Below are 17,746 nucleotides of genomic sequence, written 5' to 3' on the forward strand. Positions count from 1 at the left end.
TTTGATTTTACTTTGGTCTCACATTTTTTTAGTAAAAAGACTGCACGATTGATAAATATTATTATTAATTAAATCTAAACCCAAAAACGAAAAAAAAAAGATAAAAGCTAAGAAAGTTAAAAGACTAAATTATTAATTTTATTATTATTATTTCATATTTATATAAATTTTATCATTTAATTATAAATAAGCTTACAATATTTGTTATGTTTACACTTTAATTTTATCATTACATGTGAATATGTAAAATAAAGTATTAATAATGGGGTGTATTATATTATGATGCAAAACTAGTAACAATGTCTGAGCAAATGCAGAAGCTAAAAAAATTGAAGTGGGAATAAGGAATGAAGGATTGATAGAGTGGTGTCATAATTATTATATTTCATGCCAACAAAGCCGTTTCTTTGTTATCATGTTTTGGGTTCTCGTGAAACATAGCCAACATCACTAAAGTGTTAAAAATCATATATAGGATATTCACAATTTTCAATTTTCTATACGATATTAAAATAGCATTCAGACATGCCATGTTAATAATAATTTTAGGGTTAACTTGTTATTCTGAATGAAACAATCGCAATTCATTTCTCTGGATATTTATCCATTTGAATAATTTACTATAAGTCTTTTGATGTTATTATGTTAGTAGTAAGTGATGAAATTATATACAGTCACACACATTTGAGTTTCACATATAATACTCTTTTTATATGAAAAAAATTCTAATGAGTATATTAGTCCCTGACTCATTTCTTATGAGCCTGGTTTAATTAAATAATAATTTTAATTTAACTAAAATTTGACTTTTCAAATAAATTTATTCTTTTTATGAAATTTTATAAGTTCTTTTTAATATTTCATTGTGATATTAAATATTAATTATTTATATCAAATATCATAAATAAGGAACAACATTTAATCATACTTTATTATTATTATTATTATTATTATTATTATTATTATTATTATTATTATTATTATTTAAATTCTTAGAATGTCATTAAATCAACCTAATTTATTTTTTATCATATACATTGTATGATTAGTCTTTATATTCATATATCTAATTGAACAAATCACATAAAATAAATCACTTTGTTAAGTCCAATTTTTTTTTTCCGTATTCAAGTAGATTTTTCAAAAGAAACATATAATGTTTGTATTAGTGAGAATAATTATATATTTTATAGTCTAACTTAATCAAGACTTATAAGTATTAATTTTATTATATAAAAAAGATAAATTACATTTAAATTATTAACATTTTTTATGTGATTTATTTTATGTTCAACCTCTAAAATAAAAATCATATTGTTACATATCGCATTTGAATAAATTAAAACATAAGTCAAAGAGTCATGTTAACAACTAACAAGTGTTTTTAATATTAATTAAAGATTTAAAATAATTTTTAATTTTTTAAATATATTAAAAAGTTTTTAAAATTATTATTATATACTTGTTTTTAAATTTTTTAATCAGTGTACTAAAAATATTAATTATTATCTATCTTTTAATTGTGTTATTGATTATAAGATCACGTTATTCTCCTATTTAATATAATAATATATTTGTTTTTAATTTTTAAAAAAATCTCTTAATGATATAATGAATAATTATACATGAATCTTTCAATAACGATTTTTTTTTCTCAACATTGCTTACAACTAATTTAAACAGCGTTTATTAATAATGTAAGATTTTAAAATATAAACTAAAACTTTTGAGGTAGTCTCAAAAGTCTACGTAAAAAACATGATTGTTCTTTTTTTTTTTTTAAAGTCTAAATCAAGATTTAAAAATGCCCACAACATACCTCTGGTTTCTAATCTTAATTATTAACTTATGTTAAAAGTAAAATGTCATTTTTTTAAGGGGAAGAAAAACAACATAGAAAGAGACACATTTTTTTTTAATTATATTCCCTTCCAGCCATAATGCATGTTAAACTCTCTTATCCGTAATTATAAAAGGCTTTTGGTTCAAAGGAGCTTCTCCAATTTTGTCCAAACCCCTTTTCCCTACTTGCTTTTACTCTTCTCTCTTCTTCCTTGCCCATATATGCATTGGAAGAAGATTATTAATTGAAGGAGATCATGGAGCTTGGCTTGAGCTTAGGAGACCCTTCAAAGCCCCTTGAAGCTCCCAACCAATTGGGGTTAGGCTTCAACACCAACTTATCAATTGGTCCACTTTTTACCAAACTAAAAGATCAACATCAAGAAGAAGAAGAAGAAGAAGAAGAAAGAGCAAAGCAAAAGCATAAACACAATAGTCAAAGCCACAGCACTACTGAAGAAGAACATGAAGAAGCTACAACTGAATCCCTTGTTAGTCCTTCTCTCAAACCCAATACTAACACAATTGTTCAGCTTGATCTTCTTCCTCATACACCTGCCGCTCCTCGTATCAACCCACCTTCCACCTTCTCCTTCCCATGGGATCCTCTTTGGGAAAACGGTGAACACCAATTTTCATATACTATTTTAATTTATAAACATCTTAATTAACACTATATTATCATCTCTTTAATGTTCTTTTGCCTTTTTATTACATTACACTACCTACTACGTTTATCAGTTTTCTCTTTCCCCTTTTTATCTCTCTCATGCTCTTCATGCATCCAAGGAGTGTTTGCTCAATTTTTTTCTCACATATATTCTTTCTATTTCTAATACTAAATGATACATAGGAAGGTAATTTTAATTTATTTTAATAACTTTTATAGAAAACTGAAGAAAGTAAGTTTTGTTATCAAACTAATAAATAAACATTTAATTTGACAAAAAATATTGAATAAATATTTATTATAGTACTTGTTTTAACTTATATTTAATGAAAAATTATTTATATCTTCTAATTATTTTTTAGACAGCTTAAAAAAATCTATCATTTCTGATGAAATGAAAGAAAAAATTATTGTTGAGGTCTCTCTTTGATTCCTTGCTGAAGGGAGTTGTTGACACATGGTGCAGCTGGGAGTGGTTGTTCAATGGGGTTGGACATGAACTGGGTGCCGATGGCCGCGACGGTGACGGCGGAAGATGAGGCAGAGCTGTCATCTTCCCCAAACAGTGCTGCTTCATCGTTTCACATGGATCTCTGCATATTCAGGAGAAGAAGTGTAAGTGGAGAATGTTATGATCAAACCAAAAGGGTTTACTGCAGAGGAAGTGATGAAGATGAGAACGGTGGCAGTGGCAGTACCACTAAGAAACTTAGGCTCTCTAAGGAACAATCTGCTTTCCTTGAAGAGAGCTTCAAAGAGCACAACACTCTTAACCCTGTGAGTAGTGTTCACAATAATCATTTTTCAAACGTGTATCTAAGGACACATAATAAAAAAATATTTTTAAAAAATTAATATTTAATATTATGTATCATATGTACATAGACTTTTATTGCATATTCTTGATGTAAGTTGAAAAAAAATGAATTAATAATTAATAAACTTGTCTTAATTTTAACTTTAGTCATAAAGTGTTTATGTTTGGTGAAGAAACAAAAGGTTGCTCTCGCCAAACAACTCCATCTTCGCCCTCGCCAAGTAGAAGTATGGTTTCAAAACAGAAGAGCAAGGTATATTCTTCACATTTCATGTCAAACTAGTTAGTCCACTGCTTTTGGCATAATTTTAATATCCATTTTTATACATTTATTATTTTTTTATCACAATATTTTATGTCTTTTTCATATATCTACACTTATTTTACACACTTTTATTAGGTTTGAGACAAACATTATTACAATTTTTAACTATCTATTACCTTTTGAGTATATTTTTAGAATATACAGATACAGAAAAATAAACAAAATTTGAGGCAAGGCAAAATAAAAATCACACTTTTATCCTTGATATATGAAAAAAGAATAATGATTAATTTTATATCAATTTAAACAAAATAAGTTGAATGATACTTTGATCATTTACAAATAAAATTAAGTTTTAGTTTGATGAGAACAAAGTGACATATCTTTGAAAGATGAAAATGATAGTTATACTTTTATGATCCATGAAACATGATGAGAGAGTAATGGTGTGATGGGTAAATGCATGCAGGACCAAGTTGAAGCAGACAGAGGTGGACTGTGAGTATTTGAAGAGGTGCTGTGACACACTTAAAGAAGAGAATAAAAGGCTTCAGAAGGAGCTTCAAGAGTTGAGGGCTTTGAAGACTAATTCAAACCCATTCTATATGCAATTACCAGCCACAACCTTGACTATGTGCCCATCCTGTGAGCGTGTTGCTCCCAATTCCACCTCCAATACTACTCCTTCTGTTTCACTCACTGCCAAAGCCATTCAATTTCCAATTGGTGATAATAAACCTTGGAAGAAATTAATTTGATTTTGTATAAATACCCAAGTTCTCAGACATGCACTTTGAGATTTTTATTAGCCGAGGGTTTTGACATTTGGGTCTTTATTACTATTATTAATTTTTTTTGCAGGTGATTTTCTGGGTTTAATCTCTCTGTTCATGTCTTAATATCTGAGTTTTGTTTTATGGTATAATCAGATTTAGAAAGAAAGGAGAAGAGAACTTTATAGTAAAGATAGGAATAGAAAGGGAAAAGATACGGCTTGTCACAGAAAATGCCTGTGAGAAATTTATTTTTATTCATCACAAAACAAAAAACTAGAAAAAAAAGTTGACTTTATTTGTTACTTTTTTTCATGTGTAATTTACATTTTAAATCATGCAATAGACACTCTATGTTTATCAAATTATATTTGCGCCAATTTTTTTTTATTTACCTATTAACTTCTTATAAAATAGGCAGTACAATTTATACACATCAAAAACAAAAAAATTGATGGTCAAATGAAATATTTTAGTAACAAATAATTTTTTTATGTAATTTAATAAATATAAAACGCATAATTTAAAACTCAAGTTCTAAATTAGACGCCAAGCAAAGTTTACTTTTTCCAAAAATGCTAGGGTTGGTGTGGGAGTGGTGGGCAGCAAGTATAATTTAGAGGCAAAAAGGGATTGGACAGAAATGGCATATTGATAAACTGTCCCCTAAAGTGGATTACCCCAATTATGAATGTATGCTATTGCACCACCCAAGTACACATTCCGTTTTAGTTATTTCCTTACTACCCCTTTGCAATTGCCTATACTTTTTCTATTATACTATTTTTAGACTTTTTATTTTTATATAATTTTAAGGTATATCTTATTATTTTACTACAATTATTTGGTTTCTTGTTATAAATTAGTTTGAAAAACGTCTTTGTTGCCATTGGATAAACAACAAAGATGAAAAAAAATCATAAAATAGTATACATTGAACTCATATTATATATATAACTTTAGGTATATGTATATTGTCTTAGAACATTTATCGTTTTTAAAAAAAATAAGAAAGCATTAATGTTAGTAATATCTTTTTTCTATTGGTATCTCTCTTAAATACTTTAGTGCACTGATCAATACATTCTAACTCTTTTAATAAAGATATTATTGTAGAAAGAGATATTTATATGTCATTTTATGTAATTAATATTTATAATTTTAAAAGATAAAGGATAAGAGATAAGATGAGTATATTTTTTGTCTCTTTAAAGTTCAAAACATCTTTCTTTTATTCATATTGAAAAGAATATTGAATTAAAAGAACAAATTCGCAACATGAATTGAATGTATACTCACCGTCGAGTGATCACATCCACGAAGGAAGCATGAAGAGGTAGCACATCAAGTGGTGCAAAGTGTTGGAGAATGTTAATGCAGTAATTCAATTTCTATAATTTTCTGTGGTGGTTGAGTTGGTCAACCAATGATTTTTTTATTGTGTGTGTGTCGCATAATAAGAAATAAAACAACTTACAAAAATATAAATCTATTCATTTTTTAAACAATTTTAAAATTAAATAAGAATAGTTTTCATTGTGTTTTATATATCAGGAGGATATTCTATGTCTTCTTACGCATAGAACAATTATTACTATTAATTTTATATGTACAGAAAATAGAATTAGTAGTTTAATTAGAATATATATATATATAGAGAACCGACCACAGGCCCTTTTATTTCAATATCCTCATTGGGAACTCTTGCGGCAAAAGGAAAGAACATAGGACATGACCCAATCACCTCGATTAAAACTAAATGTTCAACTGCCATTATTGTATGTCAATTATTTGTGTAACGTTATGTGTCTTATTTCATTCATGATTTCTCACAAACCCTCTTTTTGAATACAATCATGATTCGATTTCCTTTCTGAGTTTTTAATTACATTCTCAAGGGACATTACAAATAAAATCATTTCACAAGGAAACATCCATTTCCATGGTGGGGCACAGAGCGAATGGGCATGATTTTTCCTTATTATTTTTAAAATATATAAAGATATCCCTTTCTAATTGTTTATAGAGATAATATCATATATAATTATTATATTGAAGTTAAGATCTCCAACAAGCAGAATTTGATATGATTGGGATTAGATTGCTTTCCTAATTTCATAATGTTAGTGGAGTAATATATATGAAAAAATGTGTTAAAAGTTATAAAATCACACGTCGGTGGGCTAGCAATAAATTAAATGTTACATAAGTAGAGGAGTTTTAATTTAAAATTGTCTAAGTTAATTTACTAATAAGCTACTCAAGTTTGTAACTCACCTACTCTCCCTCACTCTTAGATTGAGTCTATTTACTAAAATCACAATATATCAAAGCTCAAATCTAAATACAAAAAATAAAAAACTAAAAAAAATAAAAATAAAAGAGTTAAGGAAAAAATTGAACCTGTGACATTAAAAAGTTTTAAAAAATAGGGTACAAATCTAGACATTAAAAGTAAAAAAAAAGACATGAGGTAGAAATCCAAAAAAACCTTAAAGTTAGAAGTTTGGGCTAAAAGGGGTAAAAAAGAAAAGCCCCCAAAAAACTAGAAATTGCAAGTTTGAGCTAAAAAAATTGCTAGTTGAGACTTGAGGAGTACATTAGTAAGTTAACAACATATCAAAAAAGTATATAAGCTAAATTAGATCCATATTAAAATTCTAATTTTTTTTTCATACAATGAATCTGATATGTTTCAATTGAGTCTGATCAAAAGAGGGTGACAACACATAAGCTAAGAACAAGAATACAATCAATACCTAAATAACAAACACAACTAAAAATGAAAGGAGATAGATTCTAGTTCAACACATTCATTGCTATAGGTTGATCATTACCCCCTTTCTTCCTCAATTCCTCACACTCTTAGGAGTTTGGTACAAATACATTTATTCCTTACTAAAATATTCAAAGATAACAGACTCATAAAACAACAAGAATGGAACTCTATAATTGGAGAACCATCTTCCATAATGGTCTACTGCTTATGTCATCCCACCAAGTACTTACATTCTTCCTCTCTTTTATCAAATACCATTTCTCCATATTGTTCACAACATAATCACTAAATGGAAGATGGTTCATATCAGCAAGGCTCCAGCTTAAAAATATAGGTCTCAGGGTTGTGTTGTTGGGGAGTACAATAGAAGAGAGGAGTTTGGTAGAACAATGGCTACAAGTTAGAGACACCTATTTGCTATTCCAATCAAAATGATTATAAAGATAATGTTAGAGATATCCTTTAGAAAACATATATAATTATTATATTGAAGTTAGACTTTGAACAAGCAAAATTTGATACAACTGCAATTAGAATACTCCCCTAGTTTCATTTTTAAGAGGCAGTGATATACATGCACAAATGTGTTATTATAAGATAATCTTATCATTGTGATTGACATATGAGGAGAGTGGTAGTGCGTGGAAGAGTTCAAATTCCTAGGTTTCACTTTAAGTGTGGGAGATCAAGAAGAATCCACAAGGGCAATAGTTAAAAAAGGAGGAAACTGTTGAACCATTTCAAAGATTTTACAATATTATTCGCATATTAATGGGTGGTGATTAATTGTGGCAAGAAAATACCAGTCTTAGCTGCCTTTATTGCATGTGGGAAACAGGCTTAAGTTAAGAAGCACGAATGACAGGATAAAGTAAGTAATCTGAATAAAATTCCAGATAAAAAATATCCCTAAACTTGCCCTTTCCCATGTGAATGTGTTTCTAATTTCTAGCTACTAAATATACACGATCTTAGGTGGTCGAATACTTTGCAACTTGCCAAAATATGGGATCACAATTTTTTTGTTTCTCCAAAAGCTTGTTAACCAAGATAACATACAGACACCTACCAAAAAATTCGAAAGCTTTTGCTTCATCCAAAGTTGTTATTAATTTTGTTTTCTTCAACTCTTCTCATATTGTCCACAAAAGGCAAATGCACGTGATTTAATTGGGACGATGCTTCGTGATTTTGGATAAGCTTTAAGGTTACATGAAAAGTGAAACCATAACGTGAGCGGTAGCGAGACATCATCATCATCACCAATTGTGAAAAATCAATTCCATAAAGTTTTGGTGTAAAATATACCCTATACTACAGAATCCATGTGACTTATAATAGAAAGCGTCAGCTACTACAATACAAGATAAAATCTCTCCACGAGGTTATAATGGAAAAACTAGTACACATTGAGTCAATAGTTGTAGGACAAAAAAAATTCTTTGACAAGACTAGCTGAAAATTGAAACCCAAGTTAGGTATTTCCCAAAAGGAGACTACTCACTTTATATTATATTATTTGATAAGCGTGAGACTAATTAATTTTGTTAAAGAAACGAGTGTTGACTTCTCTCAACAATATTTTATTATATACATAAATTTTAGAATCAAACACATGACTACATAAATTTTAAAGAATCTAAATATTTTTCACTTGAACCTATACATTTTAAATTGTAAATAGTTCTTTTTATTCAAAATAGAAATTTAAATGTGGACAATCCATCTACTAGGAAAAGGTATAGATTCGAGCTCAACAAATCATGTTATCAGATTTGCTTTAATTATGTCTTAATTGTATGGCCTAATTATAATAGTTTATTCACTGCAAACTTAGATCATAATCCAATTGTAAGCATAAAATGGCAAATAGATGAACTTTGATATGTGTTTAGCACCTAACCATTGAGGGAGGTGGGCATTGTTCTGATGAGTATTTTTTGCTGGTGATGCAGGAATTTTTATGGGAGTGTAAAAAGGGTTTTGGTTAAAGATTGTGTTTAAGCATAGACTAAGTAACATACTTAGGTTTGATATTTGGCGTTGTTTTATTCTTGGGTTTGAGTTTTTATCATTGTGCTGACATGAGGCATTGGGTTAATATCGTACATCAATAAACATGTCAAGTGTGATTTAATGTTTTTAACAGTAATTGAGTGGTCAAATCCTCTCATTTGCAGAGCTAAGCATTTTAGTTACTAGATATTTAAGTGTGCAAGTTGCATTTGGATTGATAGGATAAGCCATGTGAACACCTGCTTTATTAAGGAATCATTAGTTGTAGTTCAAAATGTTAAAGTTGATCACATACTAGTTCGAATTTGTATACGACTAATACATGTTAGCAAATTCTTTCCTTTTTGAGATTTTAGAAATAAAATAAATACAAAATTTTAAATACATCATCTTCTAAAAAAATGTCAAAATATTTCTTCTTCTTCTTTTCTGATACATAAGTTGCACAAGGACAAACAATTTATAATTTGTATATAAGTTACACCGCCCTGCAACAACTTATGCACGAACACGGAGTGTGTTTATAATAAGAACAATTGTACTCAAATGTAAATTGTATTAGGGTGGGGTGACTTGTAATTTGCATAAGTCCCACAAATGTTGTAACTTAATTATGCACTAGCACGATGTGTTTGTAATGAACACAATTGTACTAATTATTGAATAAAACATAAGGTAGTGTGTTTGGATTTATGTTAATTGGAGCATACTTAGTTTAACACCAGATATGCTCAAATTTTTTTAGTTTTTTAGTTTTAAACTTTGAAAGTAATTTATGCTATTTATATGTCTATTTTATATAACTTTTTGAAATATATTCAACTAAACATTTGGAGAGAGTTTGGTCAATTTTTTTTATAAATTCCAACACTTTACCTAATTTTTTTATTTATTGTTTTGTATTTCCCAATGATTTTTCACCTTTTTTGCTTCATCATTTTTTTAGAAAACAAGTGTATTTAGACTTGATTCTTTTCTGTTGCTTGATTGTTTAATAATAAGATATTAAAAGGAATGATTTCTTATTAATTAATATTTAATTTATATATATTATTTAAAGATTAACCAGTGTTGAAAGTCATTGTAAAATATGCTTTCTGTAGTAATGTGGACATCACATTACCTTTTAGCAATTTATGTTCTAAATTCTAGATGTGTTTGATTAAATAGATTTGAATAAATTGTATAAAATTGATATATAATTTATGTAAACTGAACTTATGTGCAAAAGGTTATAGCATTTAAAAGTTTAAGACCAATAAAAATATAAAAATTGAACATGACCATGCTTAACTTCCGCTTGAGCAACATTTTGTTCCGAGATGAAGAGATAAACACTCTTCATGCTAACTTGAACATGACCATACTAGAAAAAGATGAGATATTAAAATTTTTTAATTTTACTTGTACAAAAATCTCTAATTTTTTTTACCATTTGTGCAGTAGGTTAGAGTAATTACACTATTTCATTATTGACATTTTGTAATAAAATCACTCAAAAAAGGATTAGAAAGCAACCTGACATATTCAGAAAGAACATAAGAAAAACTTGATGCAAACAGCTTTTTATTCTCTTTTCTTTAATAAAAAAAGTTTTTAAAATTGTTTTTAAATAAAAAACTGAGCAGAGAATAAAACAAGCCCATTTTTTTCCTGTCGTTCCATTTTTAGATCTCAAGAGAACCTACTCTACTTTCCTCGCTTGTTTATTTTATCATTAACCTCAAAATTCACTCATTCCAATTGCCAAGGGACAGGAAATTTGGAATATGTATTCGAGTGAAGATGAAGAGTTTAAATTGTTACACTGATACGTTTAACCCAATAGAAAAAATATCCTCCAGAACCCAATAAAACTACTCTAACTACAATCATGTTAAAATTGGTAAGCCCTTTATTTTCAAGGTGTTACATGCATATATGTTCACAGCAACCTGTAAAAGAGAACAATATCAATATTAAAAACTTAAAAGCAAAACAAGAGGGGAAAAGGGCTGAACAAAAGTCTGCAAAATTGACATATAATACTTTTTTTTTAACTTTAGTCCTATGAAGTTAGAACTGAATTCATGCATCCAAGAGTAGCAAGTTTTTATTAAAAAAAGAAAGTATTTATTGTATTTTTATATATTTATCTAATAAATACTTACTTTTTTAATAAATTCATTCTATTTTTAGATACTTAAAATCAGTCCTAAACATAGACGTTAACATTTTCTAATAAAAATAACAGTGAAAGATACCCATGGCCTGAAATCATCCAAGTAATAAATTGTGGAAAAGTGAACTTCAAAAGGGCCCGAGCTACATCAATGCCAGGGTGCTTTATCTGCATCTTTGTTAGATTCTGCTGAAGAGTAAGGATGAAGTGTTACAACATTTTTGTTTGGTGACCATAAAAATTAAATAGTTTACACAATATAATTAAGCAATGAATGAAGGTGGAGAGAGGAACATACTGATAGGGGCCAAATTTTGAATTCAATATAAGGTTGGTAGTTCACTAGCATTTTTGATGCCATACGGCTAGCTGTGTGTACCACTCTAACTCGAGGGATTCTTTTCTTCTCATATCTAACAAAAGATGAAGCCACAAAGTTCAATCACTTTCTTGTTTGCTACTGCAGCTAAAAGGTTGCTTCTCAGTTCTTAGTAGCATATTAACTGGTTCATAAACAACTAGTTTTTGAGTTGTTGAGTTGAAAGATTGCCAAGCAGAAGTTATCATATATAATTGTTTTAGTATTGTGTTTTAAGAGAAAATTCAGGAAAAGTTAAGCATATTGAAAATTGGAACAGTAATCTGGTCTTACCTGTGAATTAGAGACAGCCTTTTTTTGGCCCAAAAATATTGTTTCAACTTCTTTTATTCCATGAACATTGGCCGGGTCAGGTTGGGCCTCAAATATTTTTAGCCTGATTACATTCATAAAGCTAAACATGTACTTGTACTAGTTATAGGCTTTTTCTTTTTTGTCGATTTGGTTTAAAATTTTATAGGGAATTACTCTTTGCATTTCCCTTTTTGTTAGTTGCAGAACTTTTTTTTAGGTCAATTCCAGGATTAAAATTCTGGATGTTGACTTGTAAATCACTTTTAGAAGTTCAAAAATCATTTCCTGAATTAATTTGAGAGGTTATTTAATACATTTTAGAACTAAAGTTGCAGAAGTGAATCAAAAAAGAAGTGGTACGACTGGCAAAAGAGTGTGATGCAAAAAATAGTAACCCCTTTAAAAGTCTGATCTAACTAGAAAGCCTTAACATTAAAGCCTTCAACATAGGCCAATAAGCCTACTTCTAAATAGATTGGCTTTTAAACAAACAGGTAATGGCAACAATTTAGCCTCTGCAATACTGATTTATGGCTTATCAGAATATCAGTTTGAGGGCCATGATATTAAGGTGACGCATTTAGTTGTTCTCCAAATGGGGCAAAATGAAAATTTTTCCTGCATCATAGCCATTTTCTCTGAAGATAACAAATAGCACATTACTGAAACAAATAAACAAAACAAAAAAAGACAAATAAGTACCTTTTAAGGGCTGAGATAACTTCAGATTCCTCAGAGCCATGTTCCGCAACCTTGTCAAGCTCAAGTATCAGTTGGTAACAATCCTGAAAATGTGATTGCAACAGAAGAAGGGAACTTGAGAAAATAAACCTATATACATTCTTTCTTTCACCTCCAGTTATTCAAAATATGTGTTATACCTTTGGACTTTGGTTCCTTTGTTTTATTCCTGAAGACTTTACCCACTTAACTATGGCTATAGTTTAATAGAGGTCAAAGTGAAATTAAGGCAGACTTAAAAAAAATTAAGATTTTAGGTACTGTGTAATTTAATGCTTATGTATATATATATATATATATTAATGCAGCTAGGCCATGTTATACCCTTTTACCTCTCTTGTTAATTAATTACTCCTTGATTTTATGTTAAGGGTACAATTGATAAAAGAAATTAATGTTATCTTATTTTTTTAAAAATGATAGATAAGTAGAAATAAAAAAATTTTAAAAAGTAACCCAAAAAAAAAATGGAAAGGAGGGAACACATTATATTTTTGAAGTTGAAAATTGCAAATGACCAACCTCTATTGCCATACATCCACCCTGACCAAGATTTGGTTGCATTGGATGTGCTGCATCGCCTAACAAAGTCACTCTCCCAACTCCCCAAGTGTTGATCATGTCTCTATCATATATATCTCTCTGCAGAATCATGTGCTCTGGTGTTTCTGATATGAGTGTGACCACTTCATTGCACCAATTACCAAAGAGATCCAAAAGCCTCTTTTTCTTACCTGCCATGACTTAGACAAATGAATTTGTTTAAATTACCATAGCAATTGAGACACACTGTGTTAAGATACCTTCTGGGAAAGAAGCACTTGAAGGGGGTTCTCCATGGAAAGCATACCATTGCATCTTCCCATGGCCAACATCTGAAGCAACAAAGTACTGGTTCAACCCCAGGAACACACGATACCTTCAAGTTTAGTAACCGAAGAAGAACAACATAAAACAGTGTAAGTGTGGAACAGTTCATAGAATTGTTGCTTGAGGTAAAACTAAAATTCATTCTTGCCTTTCATGCTAAAAATTTTTAGTATGTTGAATTATTAAAATATGATTTTCCTTTTTAGTACGTTGAATTATTGAAATATGATTTTCCTTCCTTCAAAAGTTCAATAGTAGTGCACATTTTTTATTTAACAATAGAAGTCTATGAAATTGAATATACTAAAATGTCATTTGGGAGAGAGAGAAGCACCTACACCTACCCAATAGTATCAATGTATGGAGGCATATAGTTTGTTAATCCACTATAGCATGTAAAACCGGAGTACTTTGCTTCTTGCCACCCAAAGAGTTTGGAACGAACCTCAGAAAACAAATAAAATAGATTGAATGACAAAAGCAAAGAGGAAAAGAAACTCATTGGAAAATAAAACATATAAGGAAAGGATGGTATATTTTACTTCTGACCATATTCCATCTGCCCCTATTAAAATATCTCCATCATGATGCTCTCCATTTTCAAGGATCACTCTAACCTGACGGTGAATGAAAAAATTATTCAAAATTGGAATACAACCTTTATAAGCAGTGAGAAATTAATTGGTCGGAGAAACTCATACCTTGTTAGGTTCTTGAATAAAATCCACAACTTTAGATTTGTTTCTAAGTATGTTGGAACCAACTGCATTCACTAATATGGCTTGAAGTGTCATTCTACATATGACTAGAGTAACAGGAAGCCCCTTCCTTGAAGCAGGAGTCAAAAGATCAAACTCAGTGAACCTGAAGTGTAAAGAGAGTGAAAATCATAACACAATTTATCTAACCAAATCCCCCTACCCTTAGGCCCTCACGCCTTCCAATATTTTCATGAGCTATATAAAGAAAACTGCAAGAATCCAATACCTCAGAAGCCCCCTTCAACTACAAGCCTTGGGAATACTGGATTAACATACTCCCTTTGTCTCATAATAAAATTCACTTGAGCACTTTTTGTCTCAATTATTTGTCACTTTAAAATATCACGAAAGTATCATTTTTATTCAATAATACCCTTATTTTTTAGGGATAGTTTTTGCGAACTAACAACTAAAACAAGTCCATGATTAATTATCACCTAACTATTGGAATAACTTCACTTTTAGCAGAGATATTTTAGTGAAATCAATTTATTTTCTGAAGATGTGTATATCAATACTAAGTGATATCTAATATGAGACAGAGACAAAACTCATAATTGATGTCAAGTATATAACGAGTTACACACAATTGTTTCTTTCAATCATATTGAAACACAGTCTCATCTGATCAAAGTAACATATTATACCATGTATTGTTTAAGATGTTCCAATCTTCTGATTAAACCAAAGAATGTCAATTAGAAACCAAAGGGGGAAAAAAAAAGGAGCAAACATAACAAATTAACCACAACATACCACTCCCCAGATAAACCATCAGCAAAGCCATTAGTCCTATTGCCAGTGACACAACCAGCCTCAATTATTTGCCTTGCAACATTCTGGTCAATGGCTTCCAACACAGCAAGAGCACTGCTCAAAAGTTGAATTGGGCCGCGATGCCTACCTTCTCCTCTAACTGCACTCAAATCCTTCTCAAATACCTTCACTTCATACCCTCTATTCTTTGCAGCCAAAGCCAAAACAAGGCCACCAATGCCTCCACCAGCAACTAACACTCTCAGCTTCCTCTTTCCATGCTCAAAATTTTGTAGAACCATCCCATTCCCACCTTCAACTCTAACCAAACACCTTCTCCTACTGATCCTGTCATGTGGGTATCCAAATCTAATACAACCTTGATGCTTAAGATGATTAGTACATGACCACAGGATCTGCACAAAAGCCATTAAAGGATGAAGAAGCAAATAAAAACAGATGCTTGGTGGGACTTTGTAATTGACTTGTGGAATGCAATTTATTGTTATTTGTCTCACCAAAGTAGTGTCTTGTCCAACTACATCTGCTGCTAACATAGTGCGTTGCCAGTGGGGTCCTTCTGCAAGACGCACAATGCACCTTTAATATATACACTACACAGAGATATATACTTGCATGTTATGTGATTGGTCAATAAAATTATTTTAGATTATATTTATTTAAAGTATATTTTAATTTTAATATATTAATAAAAATTAGTTTTAATTAATTAATCTAAAAAATCTCTAAAGAGGTTTAAGACGTTTTCAAGATTTCAAATATTGTTAATATTATTAGAAAAATCATATAATTTATTAATAAGGCAAAAATATTATATTATAATAATTATATATAAGTATAATTATAGAAAAATATTCTTTATTTTAAGAAACTAATAATCATTTTGTAAAATATAATCAACAGTTTCATATTCAACTGAGAAATAAAATAAATGTTAGACGTAAGAAGGAATGTGTTTCAAGTATTTAAAATTAAAACAATATAATAAGAAGGAATGTGTTTCAAAATATTCCTTCCATTTTTATAAAATAGTCATTTAAAGGTTTTAGCACAAAAACTAAAAAATGCATTTAATTATATTTTTTTATTAAAAGAATTATAAAATTTATTATTATACTTATTTTAAAATTCATTTATGCAGAAACGAATAGAGAAGATAAAAAATAAGTTTTGAGAAGGTAATTATTTTAAAGATAAAATATAAAAAATTACCTTAAAATTGTAAAATGACTATTATTTAAAAAAAAGTTAAAAAGACTGTTTTTTAAAAGACATGTAAATTACTACATGAATTTGAATATTATAATAGAATTATACTGATAAGATTAAATATTCTATTTTATAAAAAAATTTATTTAATATCTTAATAATACTTATTAGAATTTTTTAAAATTATCCACTTTTTTTTTACAAGAATTTTTATAACAAATTTTTCAAATGATATAGAACTTGTTTGCTTTATTGAGAGAATGGAGTTTCACATGTCCCAATTACGTACAAATTATAGATTCAGAAATAAAATCGTTCATTTTTATTTTTATTTAAACAAATTGAGATTCGCATCAGTGAATCCAATAAATCCCATCACAGAAACCCAAAAAATCAGACCCAAAATCTATTTTCATTGTCGTTTTACAAAACATGGCCAAGAAAGAGAGGCTCCGAGGAAAAAACAATTGAAAAGATGAAACAAATTCACACTTACCAAACAACTCAACTATTGCTTCACTAAGTAGAAGAGCTGCTTCTTCTTTACAAATTCAAATCTCTCTTTTTAGCCCTAATTTTATAAGAACAAAAAGAAAAGTATATTTTGAATTTATCGTTTTACATCATGCTTAAATTAAAATGAAATTAGATAATCTTCGTTCTGGATAAAGTAAAGAAAATATAAATCTCACACTCTTAAATAATATGACAATGATTAATTCTTGCATCCTGCACACTGTAGTCTTTCTAAACACAAGCTATTAAGCAAATAATCATATAAACTAATAATAACAAATAAGAAATCCTAAACTAAGCCTTTGAAGAGATGATAAAATTATCAAAAACCCTGCTTTAAAAATAAGAAATAACCCCACATTAACCTTAAGCTTCCCAGCAGCAGAACATTGAAAAGAAAGTACAGAACTAATTGCCAACAACTTAATATAAAAGGAACTCCAAATCTTAAGAGTGAGACCATTTTAAAAAAAAAAATTAACAACATAACTATAGATATATTTATTGTTATTCAAAAATATCTATTATCATTCTTATTTAAATAATTTTACTTAAAGTATCTTTTTTTATTAATTTAATATTAAAAATGTTCTCAAATATAAATGGAAAAGGACAACTTGGAGATGGTGTGGTGGGGTTGAATAACGAAGGGTAAATCACAGTTATTGAGCAAAAGGACAAAAACACGTGGAAGATAATCTAAACTGGCCTAACCAAAGCATTCCAAACATGTTTTTGTGGGTTGTTAAGTAAGCTAACACGAGACAGAACATGGACAATTTCGGTGACTGTCTCATCAACGTTCAGCGTAAGATAATGCAATTTTAACTCTAAGATTTGATTGTTTATACCAATCTTCCTCTATAAATTAAAAAT

General features: G+C 29.2%; 2 protein-coding genes across 2 annotated transcripts; one reads left to right on the top strand and one right to left on the bottom strand.

Moving 5' to 3' along the window:
• Nucleotides 1-2,099: 2,099 nt before the first annotated feature.
• Nucleotides 2,100-4,352, top strand: LOC113866327 (homeobox-leucine zipper protein HOX11-like). Its single transcript, XM_027501209.1, has 4 exons — nt 2,100-2,463; nt 2,979-3,289; nt 3,503-3,582; nt 4,064-4,352. The coding sequence occupies exons 1-4, from the start codon at nt 2,100-2,102 to the stop codon at nt 4,350-4,352; spliced, it is 1,044 nt and encodes a 347-aa protein (XP_027357010.1).
• Nucleotides 4,353-11,063: 6,711 nt separating this feature from the next.
• Nucleotides 11,064-15,555, bottom strand: LOC113852544 (zeaxanthin epoxidase, chloroplastic-like). The gene is made up of 10 exons (XM_027482850.1): nt 15,125-15,555; nt 14,309-14,471; nt 14,150-14,224; nt 13,952-14,052; nt 13,541-13,656; nt 13,260-13,471; nt 12,699-12,781; nt 11,622-11,736; nt 11,406-11,509; nt 11,064-11,096 (listed from the first exon to the last, which is right to left on the bottom strand). Exons 1-10 carry the CDS (start codon nt 15,553-15,555, stop codon nt 11,087-11,089), a joined length of 1,410 nt encoding a protein of 469 aa, XP_027338651.1. The 3' UTR covers nt 11,064-11,086.
• Between the last annotated feature and the right edge of the window lie 2,191 nt (nt 15,556-17,746).

Source organism: Abrus precatorius, unplaced genomic scaffold (genome assembly GCF_003935025.1).
Source record: "Abrus precatorius isolate BTA unplaced genomic scaffold, Abrus_2018 Scaffold10, whole genome shotgun sequence".
Lineage (NCBI taxonomy): Eukaryota > Viridiplantae > Streptophyta > Magnoliopsida > Fabales > Fabaceae > Abrus > Abrus precatorius.